The 16,443-nt window shown below is 47.4% G+C and overlaps 1 protein-coding gene across 9 annotated transcripts in view; it reads left to right on the plus strand.

The window, feature by feature from the left end:
• The window catches only part of PTPRF (protein tyrosine phosphatase receptor type F), a 730,253-nt gene that overhangs the window by 573,233 nt on the left and 140,577 nt on the right, over positions 1 to 16,443 (plus strand). For all 9 annotated transcript variants that reach the window (XM_075003555.1, XM_075003557.1, XM_075003558.1 and 6 more), the window contains one exon: positions 13,787 to 13,975. In XM_075003555.1, the coding sequence (XP_074859656.1) occupies positions 13,787 to 13,975 (189 nt within the window). The remainder of the gene's footprint in view (positions 1 to 13,786; positions 13,976 to 16,443) is intronic.

Raw genomic sequence — 16,443 nt, forward strand, 5'->3', positions numbered from 1 at the left:
TGCTTCCCCCCAGCAGCAGCTCCTCTCAGTGGAAGGGAGGGTGCACCCAGCAGGGTATCTGACTGGCTCTGGAGAAAAGGTAGCAGCCTGAGCACCATCCACAGCTGTTGCATGGCAGATACGTGCACCTGAAGCTGTAAGACCCTCCCAGCTCCTGCAAAAGCTGGCCCCTGCCATTGGCATTCAGGGGCTGTACAATGTGGCCCTTTGGGAGCACTCAGTCCCAGTGATGAACAGAAGTGTGCAGAGGGCACCATGTTCTCTTGGAGGGCCTCCAGTAGAGGCCTCTCCTGAAATGCACCTTGGCGTTTTACTGATCAGCTCCGGGATTCAGGGTTTTGGCTCCCTAAAGATACTCCTGAACATATGCACACAAGACTACCTCTGCATCTGATTGCCAAGGGAGCAGTTTCATCCTGTGTAGGCTTGGATTCGTCACCTTGTTGGTGATGCTGGTTCTGTAAATGCTCCAGAAGCCTTGTCTGTCTCCAGGGGTGCACACGGCATGGGAGCGTGAGCAGACTGTGGAACTCCCAGCCCTGGGGAATTCCCCAGTACCCTTTCTTCCAAGGCCCTGGGGGAGGGGGTGGCATGCATGGAGGGTGCCCTGGTGTCTTTCTGTGGGCATTGGAAAGTCCAGCATTCTGGAAAACTGGCAGAACCTGTTACCTGGATCTTGGATGGCTGGCTGGGGGAGGAGGAATCAGTGCAATGCTGTGAGTCTCTTTGGATCCCAAAACAATTAGTTTTAAATGTCTAGTGAGAGAGGCCCTTGCATTTTCTTCTCTCCGATAGCACCTCCTCGCATTCCTGTTGCATTCTCTTCTGCCCCAGGAAATTAGGGGCGGAGCAAAACCTCTTTTCCTGTTGGTGCTTCATCACAAAATCCTTTCTTCATCCTTGCTTTAGTCATGTACCAGGCTAGTGCCTCGCATATAGATCTGACCCTGGCGACCAGAGTGAACAGTGAACTCATGTGGACAATTCCTCTGCCCCATGGACCTGGGGGTAGGGATTGTTGCGGGTAACAAGAATTTGTGCAGGAGATTCCCTTGTGTTTCATCTGGTGATAGTTTAGTGCTAGAGCTTTGTGCATACTTTGGAACAGAGGGCTGCTAACGGGGGAGTTTGCTTGGGAGAGAAGGTGAACCCCACTGAACCAGATGATAGCTATTGGGTGTGTTTGTTTCCTGGGCTGTTTGGTTGTTTAAATTTGAATTTTAGTTACTGATTGATCCCAGTTACTTGTTGGTAAGTTTGATTGCTAGACTGGTTGTTTGAATTTGAATTTCAGTCTGCTAGGCTGATAGTCTGTGTGAATTTGAATTTCTGAATCTGAATTTCGGTTTGTTAGGCTGAATTGTCTGCTTGAATTTGGATTCCAGTTACTGTGGCAGTGTGTGTATGTGTGTCCCTGTGACTTACTAGGAGTAGGAGAGACCAAAGGAGAGAAGGCTTCACAAGCCAGAGGCTAGTGACCGGCAGGAGTGTGACCAACTGGGAGCTGCAAACAGAGGGCTGCTAACAGGGGAGTTTGCCTGGGAGTTGGCCTGCGGGGGGGAGCCCATATTATTATTTGGTTTCTTTTTTATATATTTTGTTTCTCTTCTGCCCTTGAAGTCAGCACTAATATCTTCTGAGCGAATTCTCTGAAGAAAGGAAAAAATGGTTAGTGACAAGTCAGCTGTTGTGACCTGCACCCCATGTGCTATGTTTGTTCTCCTCCCAAAAGATAGAAGGGATTTTGTAGGTACCAGGTACAAGCTGGTCGCCATGGAAGAAAGGGTTAGGGGACTTGAGGCGTGAATATCAACCCTCCAGTCCATCAGTGAAGGTGAAGACTTCCTCGATAGAAGGCATCATTTAGTACTGCAGGCACAGCAGGCTGAGCAACCGATGAGAGTAGTAGAAACCGAGGAGGAAAACTGGAGGCATGTAACGTCCAGGAGAGGAAAATCAATTCAGTTATCTCCAATTCCTGTAGAGGCTGGCAACCGCTTTCGAGCTCTCTGCACGGGTGATGTAGTGGAGAATGCTGTGGCAGAGACCTTTCAAAGAAGGGGTCAGAAGACCACCCCAGTGGCTGGAAGGCCTGGGATGCATAGTCCTAGGGGTGGCAGTTCTACGACCACCAACCCCAAGAGAAGACGACGGGTGGTGGTGGTCAGGGACTTCCTCCTAAGAGGGACTGAGTCATCCATCTGCCGTCCAGACCTGGAATCTCGGGAAGTTTACTGCTTACCAGGAGCAAGAATCCAGGATGTGGCAGAGAAACTTCCAGAAATTATCAAACCTGCAGATTATTACTCCTTCCTACTTCTCCATGTAGGAACTAATGACACAGCAAAGAACGACCTTGAACAGATCACTGCAGATTATGTAACTCTGGGAAGGAAGATCAAGGAATATGGCGCACAAGTGGTATTCTCATCCATCCTCCCTGTTGAAGGAAGGAGTCCAGGTAGAGATTGTCAAATCATGGAAGTAAGTGCGTGGTTGCGTGGGTGGTATTGGAGAGAAGGCTTTTGTTTCAACCATGGGATTCTGTTTTGGGAACAAAAATGGCTAGGAAGTGACAGGATCTACCTAACAAAGAGACGAAAGAGCTTTTTTGTGGGCAGGCTTGCAAACCTAGTGAGGAGGGCTTTAAACTAGGTTCGCCAGGGGACAGTGACACAAGCCCTGAGGTAAGTGGGGAAGGAAGAAGGTACAACAAAGGAGGACCACTCATTCAAAAGAAGGAACTAGGCCAATCAGCTTATTATCTTAGGTGTTTGCACATGAATGAAAGAAGCCTGGGAGGAATTAGAGGCCCTGGCACAGTCAAAGAGGTATGAGGTGATTGGAATAACGGAGACTTGGTGGGATGACTCACATAACTTTGAAGCACTGTCATGGAGGGGTATAAACTGGTCAGGAAGGACAGGCAGGGAAGAAAAGGAGGAAGAGTTGCAATTTATGTGAGTGAGCAAGCAATATGATTGCTCAGAGCTCCAGTATATGGAGGGAGAAAAGACAGTTGAGTGTCTTTGGGTTAAGATTAGAAGCGGAAGCAACAGATTCAATGTTGTGTTTGGTGTCTGCTATATGCCACAAGATCAGATAGATGAGATAGACGAGGATTTCTTCAGACAACGAAGAGAAGCTGCCAGATCACAGACCCTGGTTCTCATGAGAGACTTTAATCACCCAGACATTTGTTGGGAAACCAATACATCAGCACACAGACAATCCAGGAAGTGTTTGGAGAATGTTAGGGATAACTTCCTGGTACAAGTCCTGAAGCAACCGACCAGGGGCCATACGCAGGTTGACCTGCTCCTCACAAAAAGGTAAGAACTAGTAGGAGAAATAGAAGTTGGTGGCAACCTGGGCTGCAAGTGACCAAGAGATGGTAGATTTCAAGACCCTGACAAAAGGAAGAAAGATGAGCAGTAAAATATAGATCCTTGAATTCAGAAGAGCAGACTTTGACACCCTGAGAGAACTGATGGGCAGGATCCCCTGGGAAGCTAATATGAAGGGGAAAGAAGTTCAGAAGAACTGTCAGTATTTTAAAGAGGTCTTATGGAAGGCACAGGAACAAACCATCCCAATGCTCAATAAGGAAAAACAAATATGGTAGGCAACCAGCTTGGCTTAAAAGGGAAATCACTGGTGAGCTTAAACTCAAAAAGGATGTGTATAAGAAGTGAGAACTTGGACAGATGACTAAGGAGAAGTATAAATGTACGGCTGCAGAATGCTGGGGGGTAATCTGGAAAGCGAAAGCACAATTGGAACTGCAGCTAGCAAGGAATGTGAAGGGTAACAAGAAGGGCTTGTACAAGTGTACTAACAATAAGAGGGTTACCAGGGAGTGTGTGGGGCTGTTATTGGATGGGGGAGGTAACCTGTTGACAGGCCATGTGGGAAAGGCTGAGGTACTCAATGTTTTTTTTTGTCTCAGTCTTCATGGACGAGGCAGCTCACCAACTACGGTACTGGGCAATGCAGTATGAGAAGGAGGTAGGCAGCCCTCGTTGCAGAAGGAACGAGTTAAGAACTATTTAGAAAAGCTAGATGCACACAAATCAATGGGTTCAGATTTAATACACCCAAGGGTACTGTGGGAATTGGCAGGTGTCATGGCAGAGCCTTTGGCTGTTATCTTAGAAAACTTGTGGCGATCGGAAGAGGTCCTGGATGATTGGAAAAAGGCAAATGAAGTCCTCATCTTTGAAAAAGGAAAGGAGGACAATCCAGAGACATATAGACCAATCAGCCTCACCTCAGTCCCTGGAAAAATCATGGAGCGAATCCTCCAGGAATACATTTTGGATCATTTGGAAGAGGGGAAAGTGATTAAGAGTAATCAACATGGATTCATCAAGGGCAAGTTGTGCCTGACCAATCTGATTAGCTTCTGTGATGAGGTAAGTGGCTCTGTGGACATGGGAGGTCAATGGATGTGATATACCTTGACTTTAGCAAAACTTTTGACAGTCTCCTACAACATTCTTTCCCATAAGTTAAGGAAGTATGGACAGGATACATGGACTGTAAGATGGATAGAAAACTGGCTTGATGGATAGGCCCAATGCATAGTGGTCAATGGCTCAATTTCTTGCTGGTTTCAAGATTAAGTTCTAGGGCCAGTACTGTTCAACATCTTTAAAAATGACCTGGATGAGGAGATGGATTGCACCCTCAGCAAATTTGCAGATGATACTGAGATAGGGGGTCAGGTATATGAGTTGGAAGATAGGGTCCAAAGTGACCTAGACACATTAGAGGATTGGGCCAAAAAAAGAGGTTCAACAGGAAAAGTGCAGAGTCTTACACTTGGGATGGAAGAATCCCAAGCACTGTTACAGGCTGGGGACCGATTAGCTAAGTAGCAGTGCAGCAAAAAAGGTCCTGGGAATTACATAATGTGGATGAGAGGCTGGATATGAGTCAACAGTGTGCTGTTGTAGGCAAGAAGGCTAATGGCTTATTGGGGTGCATTAGGAGAAGCATTTCCTGCAGATCTAGAGGAGTTATTCCCCTGTACTCAATGCTGGTGCAGCCATATCTGGAGTATTGCATCCAGTTCCAGTCCCCCAGTATAGAAAGGATGTGGACTCATTGGAGAGGGTTCAGTAGAAGGCAATGAAAATGATTAGGGGGCTGGCACACATGACCTATCAGGAGAGGCTGAGAAATTTGGGCTTATTTAGTTTGCAGAAGAGAAGAGTGAGGGAGGATTTGATAGCAGCTTTCAACTTCTTGAAAGGAGCTCTAAAGAGGATGGAGAGAGACTGTTCTCAGTGGTGACAGATGGCAGAACAAGGAGCAATGGTCTGAAGTTACAGAGGGAGAGATGTAGGTTGGAGATTAGGAAAAGCTACTTCACCAGGAGGGAATGCGTTACCAAGGGCTTGTCTACACTAGCTCCCTACTTCAAGGGGAGGATGGTAAGTGGGGTGTTGGGAGTTTATTAATGAAGTGCCGCACTGCATATGCAGCACTTCATTAAGTAAATCTCTCGCCCCCACCCCCCCGGTGTCAACTTCAAATTTTTAAACTTCGAAGTGCTGGCTCACATCTAGCCGCAGCTCAGCCGCTGGTACTTCGAAGTGCCCCTGGCATGTTGGAGTACCGGCGGGTGAGCCGCGGCTAGACACGAGCCGGCACTTCAAAGTTTAAAACTTCGAAGTTGCTGTGGGAGGGGTGGGGGGATTTGCTTAATGAAGTGCTGCATATGCAGTGCAGCACTTCATTAACAAACTCCTAACACCCCACTTACCATCCTCCCTTTGAAGTCGTGAGGTAGCGCAGACACAGCCCAAGAGAGGTGGTGGAATCTCCATCCCTAGAGGTTTTTAAGTCTTGGCTTGATGTAGTCCTGGCTGGGATGATTTAGATGGGGTTGATCCTGCTTGAAGCAGGAGGCTGGACTAGATGACCTCCTGAGGTCCCTTCGAGCCCTAGAATTCTGTGATTCTATGGATCCAGTCAAGTACAGATATTTGGCATAGTGTATTCTGCATGAGACGCTTGGCAGGCCAGCAAAGACTGTCAGTATTCAGTGTGGTATTAAGTTAAAGCACATTGGGGTTTCAGCTTTCCTACACTGAACATCTGCTTTCGCATCGCAGATAGCAAGGTGCTGGCTTTGAGGACACCTGGCTGTGTGCCCAGGGAATTGAATTGTTTACTCCTGCTTGTGTACCTCCCTTCGCAGCTTAGTCTATGTCACAGTATACTGTGATGTAGCTCCTGTGAGCTAAGGAGGCGTATGTGTTGTGATTGTGTCAATGCCATGGTTGCCTGTTATTGAATGCTGTCTCTGTGGTCTTTCCATTTAAACTCTGTTTGCCTTTTGTCTTTGAAAATCAATGGAGAGTGACTTAAAAAAAAGGAACTAGTTTTCAGTGGTACCTTTCAGAAAGCCCTCTTATGTCTGCTGGTGCAGGGGATCTTTCTGGGGAGGCCAGGCTGTGAGACAAAATATGGATTATGCTCTTAATAAGCTGCAGCAGCTTTTCCCTTTAGAGCACCCTGTCTGGCCTTCGCATCCAAACACAGGAGCAGCATTCTAGTGTTTTGTTTTGTTTACAGCAGATGTTGCCTTGTGCTGTAGCATCCTGGTGTACAAACAAGCTGGAAATGTCTTGGGGATTCTCCTGAGATCTTAGGAAAGGATGTTTAAGATTAGTCACCAAATGGTCCTAGTGTGTGCTACAAATGTGGAATTTTAAAATCAAAGACAGCCCAAGTATCTCATTGTTAGTGCTTCTCCCATGCCTCACCAATATAGAGAATTCTTTGCAGGGTTCAAGAAGCGTGTGCACAAGGGGATCCAGTGGATATAGCCTACAGTCAGCTATATTGGATGTGGTGTATTATCCGGCACCCACAGGGAACTAGCGGTGCCAGATAATCAAAAGTGGTGGGTTTTGGAGCAGGGCCACTGGCCTCACTCCACCGGCCCTACTGCCACTGCTGCCAGCCAGCCAGTCCTGGAGCCATTGGCCCTGGCTGGGCAGCTGGCCCCGACCCTGGCTCCACTGGGGCTGGCCTGGCTGGAGAGAGGGCCCCACAGTCCCAACTGGGGACCCATGGCTGTATGCCACAGTGAGGCAGGCTGTTGCCCCAGTCCCACAGCTTCCAGCTCCGCTCCACCAGAGCAGGTGCCAGTTAATTGAGGTTTCCGGTTATCCTGTTTCTGGAGAACTTGGCTTTTACTGTGCTTAGATGTCCAGAAAGCCTTTCACAAGGTCTCTCACCAAAGGCTCTGAAGTCAAGTAAGCTGTCATGGGATAAGAGGGATTGATAGCTGCTCAAAAGAAAGGAAACCAAGGGTAGAAACAAATGGTCAGTTTTCAGAATGGAGAAGGGTAACTAGGGTGGCCCCAGGGGTCCATACTGGGGCTTGTCCTATTCAACTTATTCGTAAATGATTTGGAGAAAGGGATAAATAGTAAGGTGGCAAAATATTCAGGTGATACTAAACTGTTCAAGATAGTTAAATGCAAAGCATACTGTGAAGAGCTTCAGAAAGATCCCACAAAACTAGGTGATTGATCAACAAAATGGTAGGTGAATTTAAATGTTGATAAATGCAAAGTAATGCATATTGGAAAACATAATCCTAAATATATGTACAAAATGATGGGGACTAAATTAACTGTTACTGCTCAAGAGAGATATCTTGGACTCAGTGTGGATAGTTCTCTGAAAACATCCATTCAGTGTGCAGCAGCAGTCAAAAAAGCAAACAATGGTAGTGATCATTTTAAAAAGGATTGAGACTAAGACAGAGAATATCTTATTGCTTCTACATAAATCCACGGTATGACCACATCTTGGATACTGCATGTAGATGTGGTCACCTCGTCTCAAAAAATATATCTTGGCATGGGAAAAAGTTCAGAAAAGGGCAACGAAAATGAGTAGGGGTTTGGAATGGCTGATGTAGTAATAGAGATTAAAAAGGGTGGAATGTCTCGTTTTAGGAAAGAGGAGACTAAGTGGGGATATGATAGAAAACGTGATTGATGTTGAGAAAGTAAATAATGGAAGTTATATATATCAGAGAGGTAGCCATGTTAGTCTGTATCTTCAAAAACAACAGGAAGTCCTGTGGCGCCTTATAGACTAACAGATATTTTGGAGCATAAGCTTTCATGTGCAAAGACCCACTTCATCAGATGCATGAATGGAGGGGTTTCAGAGGAGGATTTAAAGAGGGGGTCTCAGTAAAGGGGAGGGCCACAGCTGACAAGGTCTATTCAGTGCGGGTGGAAGTGGCCCATTATCAGCGGTTAATGTGGAGTAGTGAACATCAAGAGAGGAGAAAACAAGTCATTTCATCAGGGAGGATGTGGCCCATTGTCAGATGCTAATGTGGATCAGAAAAACTGCTTTTGTAATGGTCCAGCCACTCCCAGTCTCTGTTCAATCCTTGGTTGATGGAGTCAAATTTGCAAATGAATTGCAGCTCAGAAATTTCTCTTTCCATTTTATTTTTGAAATTTTTTTGTTGTAGGACTGCTACTTTTAAATCTGTTACTGAGTGTCCAGGGAGATTGAAGTGTTTTCCTACAGGTTTTTGTATGTAACCGTTCCTGATGTCTGATTTATGTCAATTTATTCTTTTACGTAGACACTGTCCAGTTTGGCCAATGTAAATTGCAGTGGGGCATTGCTGGCACATGATGGCATATATTATATTAGTAGATGTGCAGGTGAAAGAGCCCCTGATGGTGTGGTTGATATTAGGTCCTGTGATGATATCACTGGTGTAGATATGTGAGCAGAGTTGGCAGCAAGGTTTGTTGCAGGGATTGGTTCCAGGTTTAGAGTTACTGTGTTGTGATCTATAGTTGCTGGTGAGACTTTGTTTAAGGTTGGCAGGCTGTCTGTAGGCGAGGACAGGCCTGACTCCCCAGGTCTGTGAGAGTGAAGGATCACTGTCCAGGATGAGTTGCAGATCACTAATGATGCATTGGAGAGGCTTTAGTTGGGGACCATATGTGATGGCCAGTGGTGTTCTATATTTGTTCCCCAAACAAGAAGTCCTGTGGCACCTTATAGACTAACAGATATTTTGGAGTGTAAACTTTCATGGGCAAAGACCCACTTCATCAGATGCGTGAGCATCTTGTTGTTTTTGAAGGTACAGACTAACATGGCTACCTTTCTTATATTTGTTCCCATAACATAAGAGCTGGGGGTTACCAAATGGAAATAATAAGTAGCAGGTTTAAAGCAAACAAAAGGAAGTATTTCTTTACACAATGCACAGTCAACCTGTGGAACTCATTGTGAGAGGATGTTGTGAAGACTGGAACTTCAACAGGGTTCACAAAAGAGCTAGATAATTTCCTGGGGATTAGAGGATAGGTCCATAAATGGTATTAGCCAGAAGAATTCCAAACATTGTCACACGCCGGAGACCAACTGGCTAAGTAGCAGTGCAGCAGAAAAGGGCCTGAGGATTACAGTGGATGAGAGGCTGGATATGAGTCAACAGTGTGCCCTTTAGCCAAAAAGGCTGACAGCATATTGGGTGGTGACAGATGGCAGTACAAGGAGCGATCCCTCCTGTCACCCATTTCCAGCTTCAGACAAAGAGAGGCTAGGGACATCATTTCTACCCATAGAATTCTAGGGCTGGCAGGGACCTCAGGCGGTCATCTAGTCCAGCCCCCTGCCTGAAGCAGGATCAAACCCCACTAAATCATCCCAGCCAAGACTATGTCAAGCCAGGACTTAAAAACCTCAAGGGATCGAGGTTCTACCACCTCTCTAGGCAACACATTCCAGTGCTTCCCTTCTGGGAAAATAGTTTTTCCTAATATCCAACCTACACCTCTCCCTTTGTAACTTCAGACCATTGATCCTTGTTCTGCTATCAGTCCCCACTGAGAACAGTCTCTCTTCATCCTCTTTAGAGCCTCCCTTCAGGAAGTTGAAGGGTGCTGTCAAATCACCCCTCATTCTTCTCTTCTGCAAACTAAATAATCCCATATCTCTGAGCCTCTCCTCATAGGTCATGTGCTCCAGCCCCTTAATCATTGTCATTGCCCTTTGCTGAATCCAATCCAATGCATCCACATCCTTTCTATACTGGGGACACCAGAACTGGATTAAATACTCCAGTTGTGACCTCACCAGTGCCTAGTACAGGGGAATAATAACTTCTCTAGATGTGCTGCAAATGCTTCTCCTAATGCATCCCAATAAGCCATTAGCCTTCTTGACTACACGAGCACACTGTTGACTCATATCCAGCCTCTCATCTACTGTAATCCCAAGGTCCTTTTCTGCTGCACTGCTACGTAGCCAGTTGGTTCCAGCCTATAACAGTGTGTGTTTGGGATTCTTCCATCCCAAGTGCAGGACTCTGCACTTCTCCTTGTTGAACCTCATCACATTTCTTTTGGCCCAGTCCTCCAGTTTGTCTAGGTTACCCTGCATGCTATCCCTCCCCTCCAGCATATCTACCTGTCCCCATATCTTGGTGTTATCTGCAATTTTGCTGAGGGTGCAACCCATCCCCTCATCCAGGTCATTAATAAAGACGTTGAATAATACCGGCCCTAGAACCGATCCTTGGGGCACCCCACTTGAAACCGACCTCCAACCAGAGATTGAGCCCCACCGCCATTCGGGGTATGCTGCCTGGACAGTCACCCTTCCGCTCCCTGTGTGTGCTGTGAGCAATAACCCCTTTTTCTTCCCTTCCTCCTGGGCAATCCTGGATTCATGGGGAGAGTGTCCAGGAGAAAGGGGCGGGGTGTGTGACTCGTCCTCACCTCCCCAGCTGCCAGGAACTGGCCTATTCTGCTGCAAAGCCACAAGGTGAGCCAGGGTGGGAGCTGGCCAGTGAGCTGCAGAAGCTGACAGATGTCAGCTTTTCATGTTGTCTCTGCTCCCGCCCTGGGTTCAGGTACAGCTCAGAGAGGGAGCGGCTGTTGGCCTACAGAGTGACGGGGGGTTGGAACATGTGGTGCAAAGGACGTGTCTCCTCAGTCTTTCCTCATGGGCTATGTGCTCCAGCCCCTAATCATTTGTGTTGCCCTCCGCTGGATCTGCTCCAGTGCACCCACATCCTTTCTATCCTGGGGTGGGCGCAGAACTGGACGCAATACTCCAGATGTGGCCTCACCAGTGTCAGATCCAAGGCCTGTTTCCTTTCAACAAGTGTCCAAGCAGATCTCCACCTGTATTCACGTCTGTTACGCTCTTCGCCAGACAGACCTTCTGGGTGCTATCTCCACCCGTTCATTCTACCCAGGCTGTGTCTTCCACCACCGCCTTTCTCAAGCACGTACCCCTTATAGACATGCAAGATGGCGACATGGTCTTCTAGCGACATCGTCCATTGCTTCCTCCAGTCAAGTGGGTCAAACAGTTCTATCGACTGTGATTGTTACTGGGCTCCAAACCCACCTCCATTCTGTGACTACTGCTTTAGAGTCACCCAGAGTGGGTCACCCATGGGGACACTACTTGAAGAAGAGTGAAGTACTCGCCTTATGCAATAACGATGGCTCTCCAAGATGTGCATCCCCGTGGGTGCTCCACTTCCCTCCCTTCTTCCCCTGGCTTGGAGCGTCCTGTTCTATTTGCTGGGGTAGAGAAGGAATGGAGGGGCCGTGCCACGCGTGTGCAGAAGGAGGCACTATGACGCATGCACGGCATGGAAAACCATAGGTATAGGAGAATCTCTGAGCTCCGGTGCAAGGATGCACTGACACCCAGAGTGGAGCACCCCTAGGGGACACATCAAGAAGAACCATTGTTCCTGCACAGGGTGAGTAACTTCTCCATTTCCGGCAAGGAGAGGGTTTGGTTCAGTTCTGCTCTCGACTGAGAGGCCGGGGGGATGCGGGAAATGATTGAAGTTGTGGTGCTTTAGAGGCCTTGTTGGGAGCTGGCTGTCTCTTTCCGTGGAAGTGTGTCCGTCCGTCCTTATTGTCTCTCCGGAGTAGTGCAGTGCAGTACGGTGCATCCTGCCACAGCAGTGAGTATGTGGGCTCTGTCCTGCACTGTTTGCTGAATGGCTGCTCTGGAGCGTCCTCAGTTTCTCAGCACAGGCTGCCTAACGCATTCCACCGGACCTACCTGGGAGGGCAGCTCAGAGGATTAGTGTTGCCTTTGCAGTGTAGCATAGCTGTGCTCCGAACAGTGCAGGATTGTGATGCTTTCATCTCTCGCCCAGCAGTTCACCACACCAGGGTGTGCATTACTCTCTCTTGCACGGTTCTGATGCTTTCAGCTGCCGAAGAAGTGCATTGGGATGTTCCCAGCGCACAGCTGGCCTGGCTCTTTGGGGTTAGCGGTACAGTTTACATTTGTTTGTTTCTAAGAACCTTTTTACCACCTGTTTCTGGGACAGGGAGAGATTTGTAATGTGTCCTGTTGGGAAGACTCGTGCCTCGGAGAAAGGAAAAATGTTTCCTTATACTCTCATGACAGTTTGCATTGTTTGTTTGTTTGTAATATACCATGGTCTGTGGCCCCAGTGGTTGGCTTCATGCCTAGGTAGAGTTTGGAACACCTTTGTCTTCTTGCATACAAACTTCTGCTGTTAAGAGTTTATTAGTGACAATAGCTAGAGCTCGCATGTCAGTGAAAATCATGAACCTATCCGAAGGTGATTGATTCAAACAGGGTAAGTTTACCAGCAGCCCTTTCTGCTGCAATGAATGCTCGTTACAGAGTCTGGTGTGCTTAGAGGGGTTTACAAGTGTCTCGGGCCATGTTAATCTATCCTGCACCAATGCAGCATGTCTGGTGAAGATGCTGTATGCTGACAGCAGAGAGGTCTCACAATGGCATAAAAAATCCACCTCTGTGAGCAGCGTAAGGAGGGCCATAGCAAATTCATGGCCATGCAAAACGCAACACAAACCATGAAATCTGATTTCTCCCACCACCCCAACCTCTTTGAAATCTGGTCTTTGGTGTGCTTTTATCCTCTGCAATTGAGATTTCGGGCGGGGGGTGTCTGTCTTAAAGGTGGCATTCTCCTGGCTCAAAAGAGGGAACACAAGGTTATTTGGGGGAGAGGGTTGCAGTATTTCATCCTTCCTGTGTGCGGCCATCAGGTGCCCAGCTCAGAAAGCTGCGCTAGGTGCCCACCTCAGAAAGCAGCACTGCACCAGCTGCACACAGAGTAAGGGTTGCAGCACCTTACCCTGCCAACCTCCTGTGCTGCTGGCCAGGGTGGTTCTGTCTTCAGAGCTTGTCTTTCAGCCAGCAGCTGCCACTCTACCTGTGTCCTGCAGCAGGGCAGAAATAAGAGTAGCAGTACAGCAACACCGCCCCCCCCACCCCCCCAGAATGTTGAGACCTTCCCAGGCCTTCCCCCGCCCCACATTTCCTTTTTGGGTCAGGACTCCTGCAATTACAACACTAACATTTCAGATTTAAATAGGTAAAATCATGAAATTTACCATTTTTAAAATCCAGTGACCATGAAATTGGCTAAAAGGGACCGTGAATATGGTAGGGCCCTTGTTGTTAGCTCTGCTGGGAGGAGAAGCTTCCCCACTGACACAGTGCTGAGCACGCTGGCGTTTATGGCCATATAAGCTATGTTGCCGGTGGGGGAGAATATCACACCTGGGCAACATATGTTTTACTGATGTCAGCCATAGTGTGGCTGTAGCCACAGTCGGGGAATTGGGCTGATGTTCTGCTGCAAAAGCATAGATGCTCCAGCAGGGCACTGCTGTCACCAGGAATTGATCCCCTCCCTGTGCAAACCGTAACTCATCAGTCTGGTGCGTGTTGTCTCCTTTTACAGAAGATCACCTCCCGTCTGGCTTTCCAACCATTGACATGGGCCCACAGCTGAAGGTGGTGGAAAAGGCCCGCACAGCCACTATGCTATGTGCTGCCAGTGGCAACCCTGACCCTGAAATCTCTTGGTTCAAGGACTTCCTTCCTGTGGATACAGCAATGAGCAATGGGCGCATCAAACAGCTCCGTTCAGGTAAGGCTGCAAAGCCAGTAAGGCTTCCCTTCTCCATCATTCTGCTCTCTCCCCTTTCAGCTGGGAAGTACAGCTGTGCATCTGGGTCCAGCCACAAACCTTAGACAGCCTGGCTCCTGTTATGATAAGAAAATGAGCTTTGGGAGCCGGTTTCCTCTGGCCAGGTATTGTGGCCTGTTAGAGGGGAATTTGCATGGACCTGCCTTTGGGCAGATCACAGATTCCTCTCTCAGTTGGGGTGTCTGATGAGGAGGGTGGTTTTATGATGATACTGCCTCAGGTCCAGGCCAGGGGCACACACTTCACCATGAGCTCAACTGATGCTCAGGTACTACGGCGATGAGCGCAGTATAAAAACTTCTATAGAACAGACTAGAGATGACGCCTCACAAGTTGGTATAGCCAAGGAGCAAGTGGCTGCTACTTTGTGGCCTAGCACCTGCAAGACAACACTCTCCTTTCTCTTCAAATTTTCGTCAGTCTCCAAATTTGACAGAACAAGGATACAGAAAAATCAAGAAGCTGAGTAGCAAATAAACGACTGGCCTGTAGGTTTCAAGGCCAGACTGGCATGGTTACAAGGAGGCCCTGTACTTACAAGTCAGAGAGAAGAGCATGCATTACATGCTGCAGACTTCTCTCCAACACTCTGGCACAGACAAAGCTGCTCCCATGGATGGAAATGTGCTTGGGCTCTTAATCATGGTCTGCCATGTCTTTCCATCCCCCAGGATCTCAAAGCCCTTTGCAGAATTAAACTGTATAACAGGATGGTTTACTCTGTTGCTGAAGTCCAGCCACCTCTGGAGTGAAACACAGCAGCTGTTTAGCTGTGAGCAGTAGCACTACAACACAGGACTGGCAGGCAGGAAGCCTACAGGATTCGGTTGAAAGTGCAGAAAGGAGTGGAGCTCTTATGGGTGCCCCCTGACTAGAAAGATCTTTGCAGTAAGATAGTGCAGCCTGTGAAATGTATTGGCACCCAAAGGCGCTGCCATGGCCAGAGCTGCCAGGACATTCCTATGTTCTCTCCTTGAAATCATAGTGCCACTGAACGCGTGTGCTTCTGGCGGAAACCCTCTGTGGTTCTCCATCTCTTGTGCTAGCATGAAACAGCCTTTAACTGGGAGCGTGGGTGATTAGCAGTCTGTCTCCTACATTAGGGCTTCCCCTGGCACTCAGGTTTCACCTGGCTATGCCAGTGAGCACTAATTAACTAATAGCCTCCGGCTTAGGAATTTTCACAGTGACCTTTAGCTTTTCTCCCCCATAAGCCTAGTTTAATCTTGATATGTTTGCGTGGAAGGAAAATCTCACGCTCGTTAATTATTCTCAGTGGCATTAAACAAGCAGCAGGAGGAAAGCGCCTTTGGGTAGTTTGCTTTTCATAACTGGTTAAATCAGCATCAGCAGGTAAAAGTGTAAATGAGCGAGACAGCTCTGATGCCCTTGCTGCTTGCGTCCTCCTTAAGGGCACTTGTCCATCTCCTGTCTACAGTGCATGCTTGGAGAGACGGCTTGAGCGTAACAGCCAGATGTGAAAGCCCTGCCACAGTGTCCAAATTTTGTTTCTGTTTTCCTGTTCTCAAGCAACATCTCAATTGAATTTCACTGGGGATTCAAACTCTAGGGTTCGACTGCTTGTTGAAGACATTATAATTATCCAGGGAACTGTTCAGAAATCAATGAGCAACACGTATCCTCGGCCCTGTGAGAGAAATTGATTAGACTCTAATGTAGTAAATGAGCTTTCTAGACTTCAGCCTAGCAGACTTCCAGGTACAATTAAGGGCTTTGGTGTTAGGGGCGGGGAGAAGAAGGTGCAAAGCCAAGGCTAGGATGAATATTTTCCCCCCTTTCCCTCAAAAAAAGTGAGACTCAAGCAGTAGTGAGGCTTTGGCTTCTCCTTGGTCACAGTTTAGCGAGAGCCAGCTTGCGTAGTTCCTGTCAGTACAGTCTGAGCTAGATCTGGTTGTGGAACATGGAGTTCTTCTTGCCTTCTGCAGTTGTCCTGTTGATAGCAGTGTAACAGGCAGTCACTGATCCTCTCCACCAACTGATATCAGAGACTCCAGCAGAATTTGATGATGAAAGAAAGCTGCTTTTCAGAAGAAAATCAATGCAAACGAGCGTTTAATTTTAACGTATCAATCTTTCTACGTAGTCCCTGCTCCCTTAGAGCAAAATCATCTGATACAACAATATCTTCCAGTCAGCCTGGTGTAATACAGACTCTGAGTCTGAGCACAAATTCATTTCATTTCATTTAATTAAAACTAATAAGAGCAGACAGATCGAATTCAGTTAAAACAGTTGTGTATAAATGTAAACTCCAGCCGTTCATACGTTATTTCTTAACCAGAATAAAGCAGCAAGAAGTCCTGTGGCACCATATAGACTAGTAGATTTTTTTGGGACATAAGCAAAGATCCACTTTGTCAAATGGCCATAAAAGCTTCTGCTCCAAA

This window comes from Carettochelys insculpta, chromosome 9 (assembly GCF_033958435.1).
Source record: "Carettochelys insculpta isolate YL-2023 chromosome 9, ASM3395843v1, whole genome shotgun sequence".
Lineage (NCBI taxonomy): Eukaryota > Metazoa > Chordata > Testudines > Carettochelyidae > Carettochelys > Carettochelys insculpta.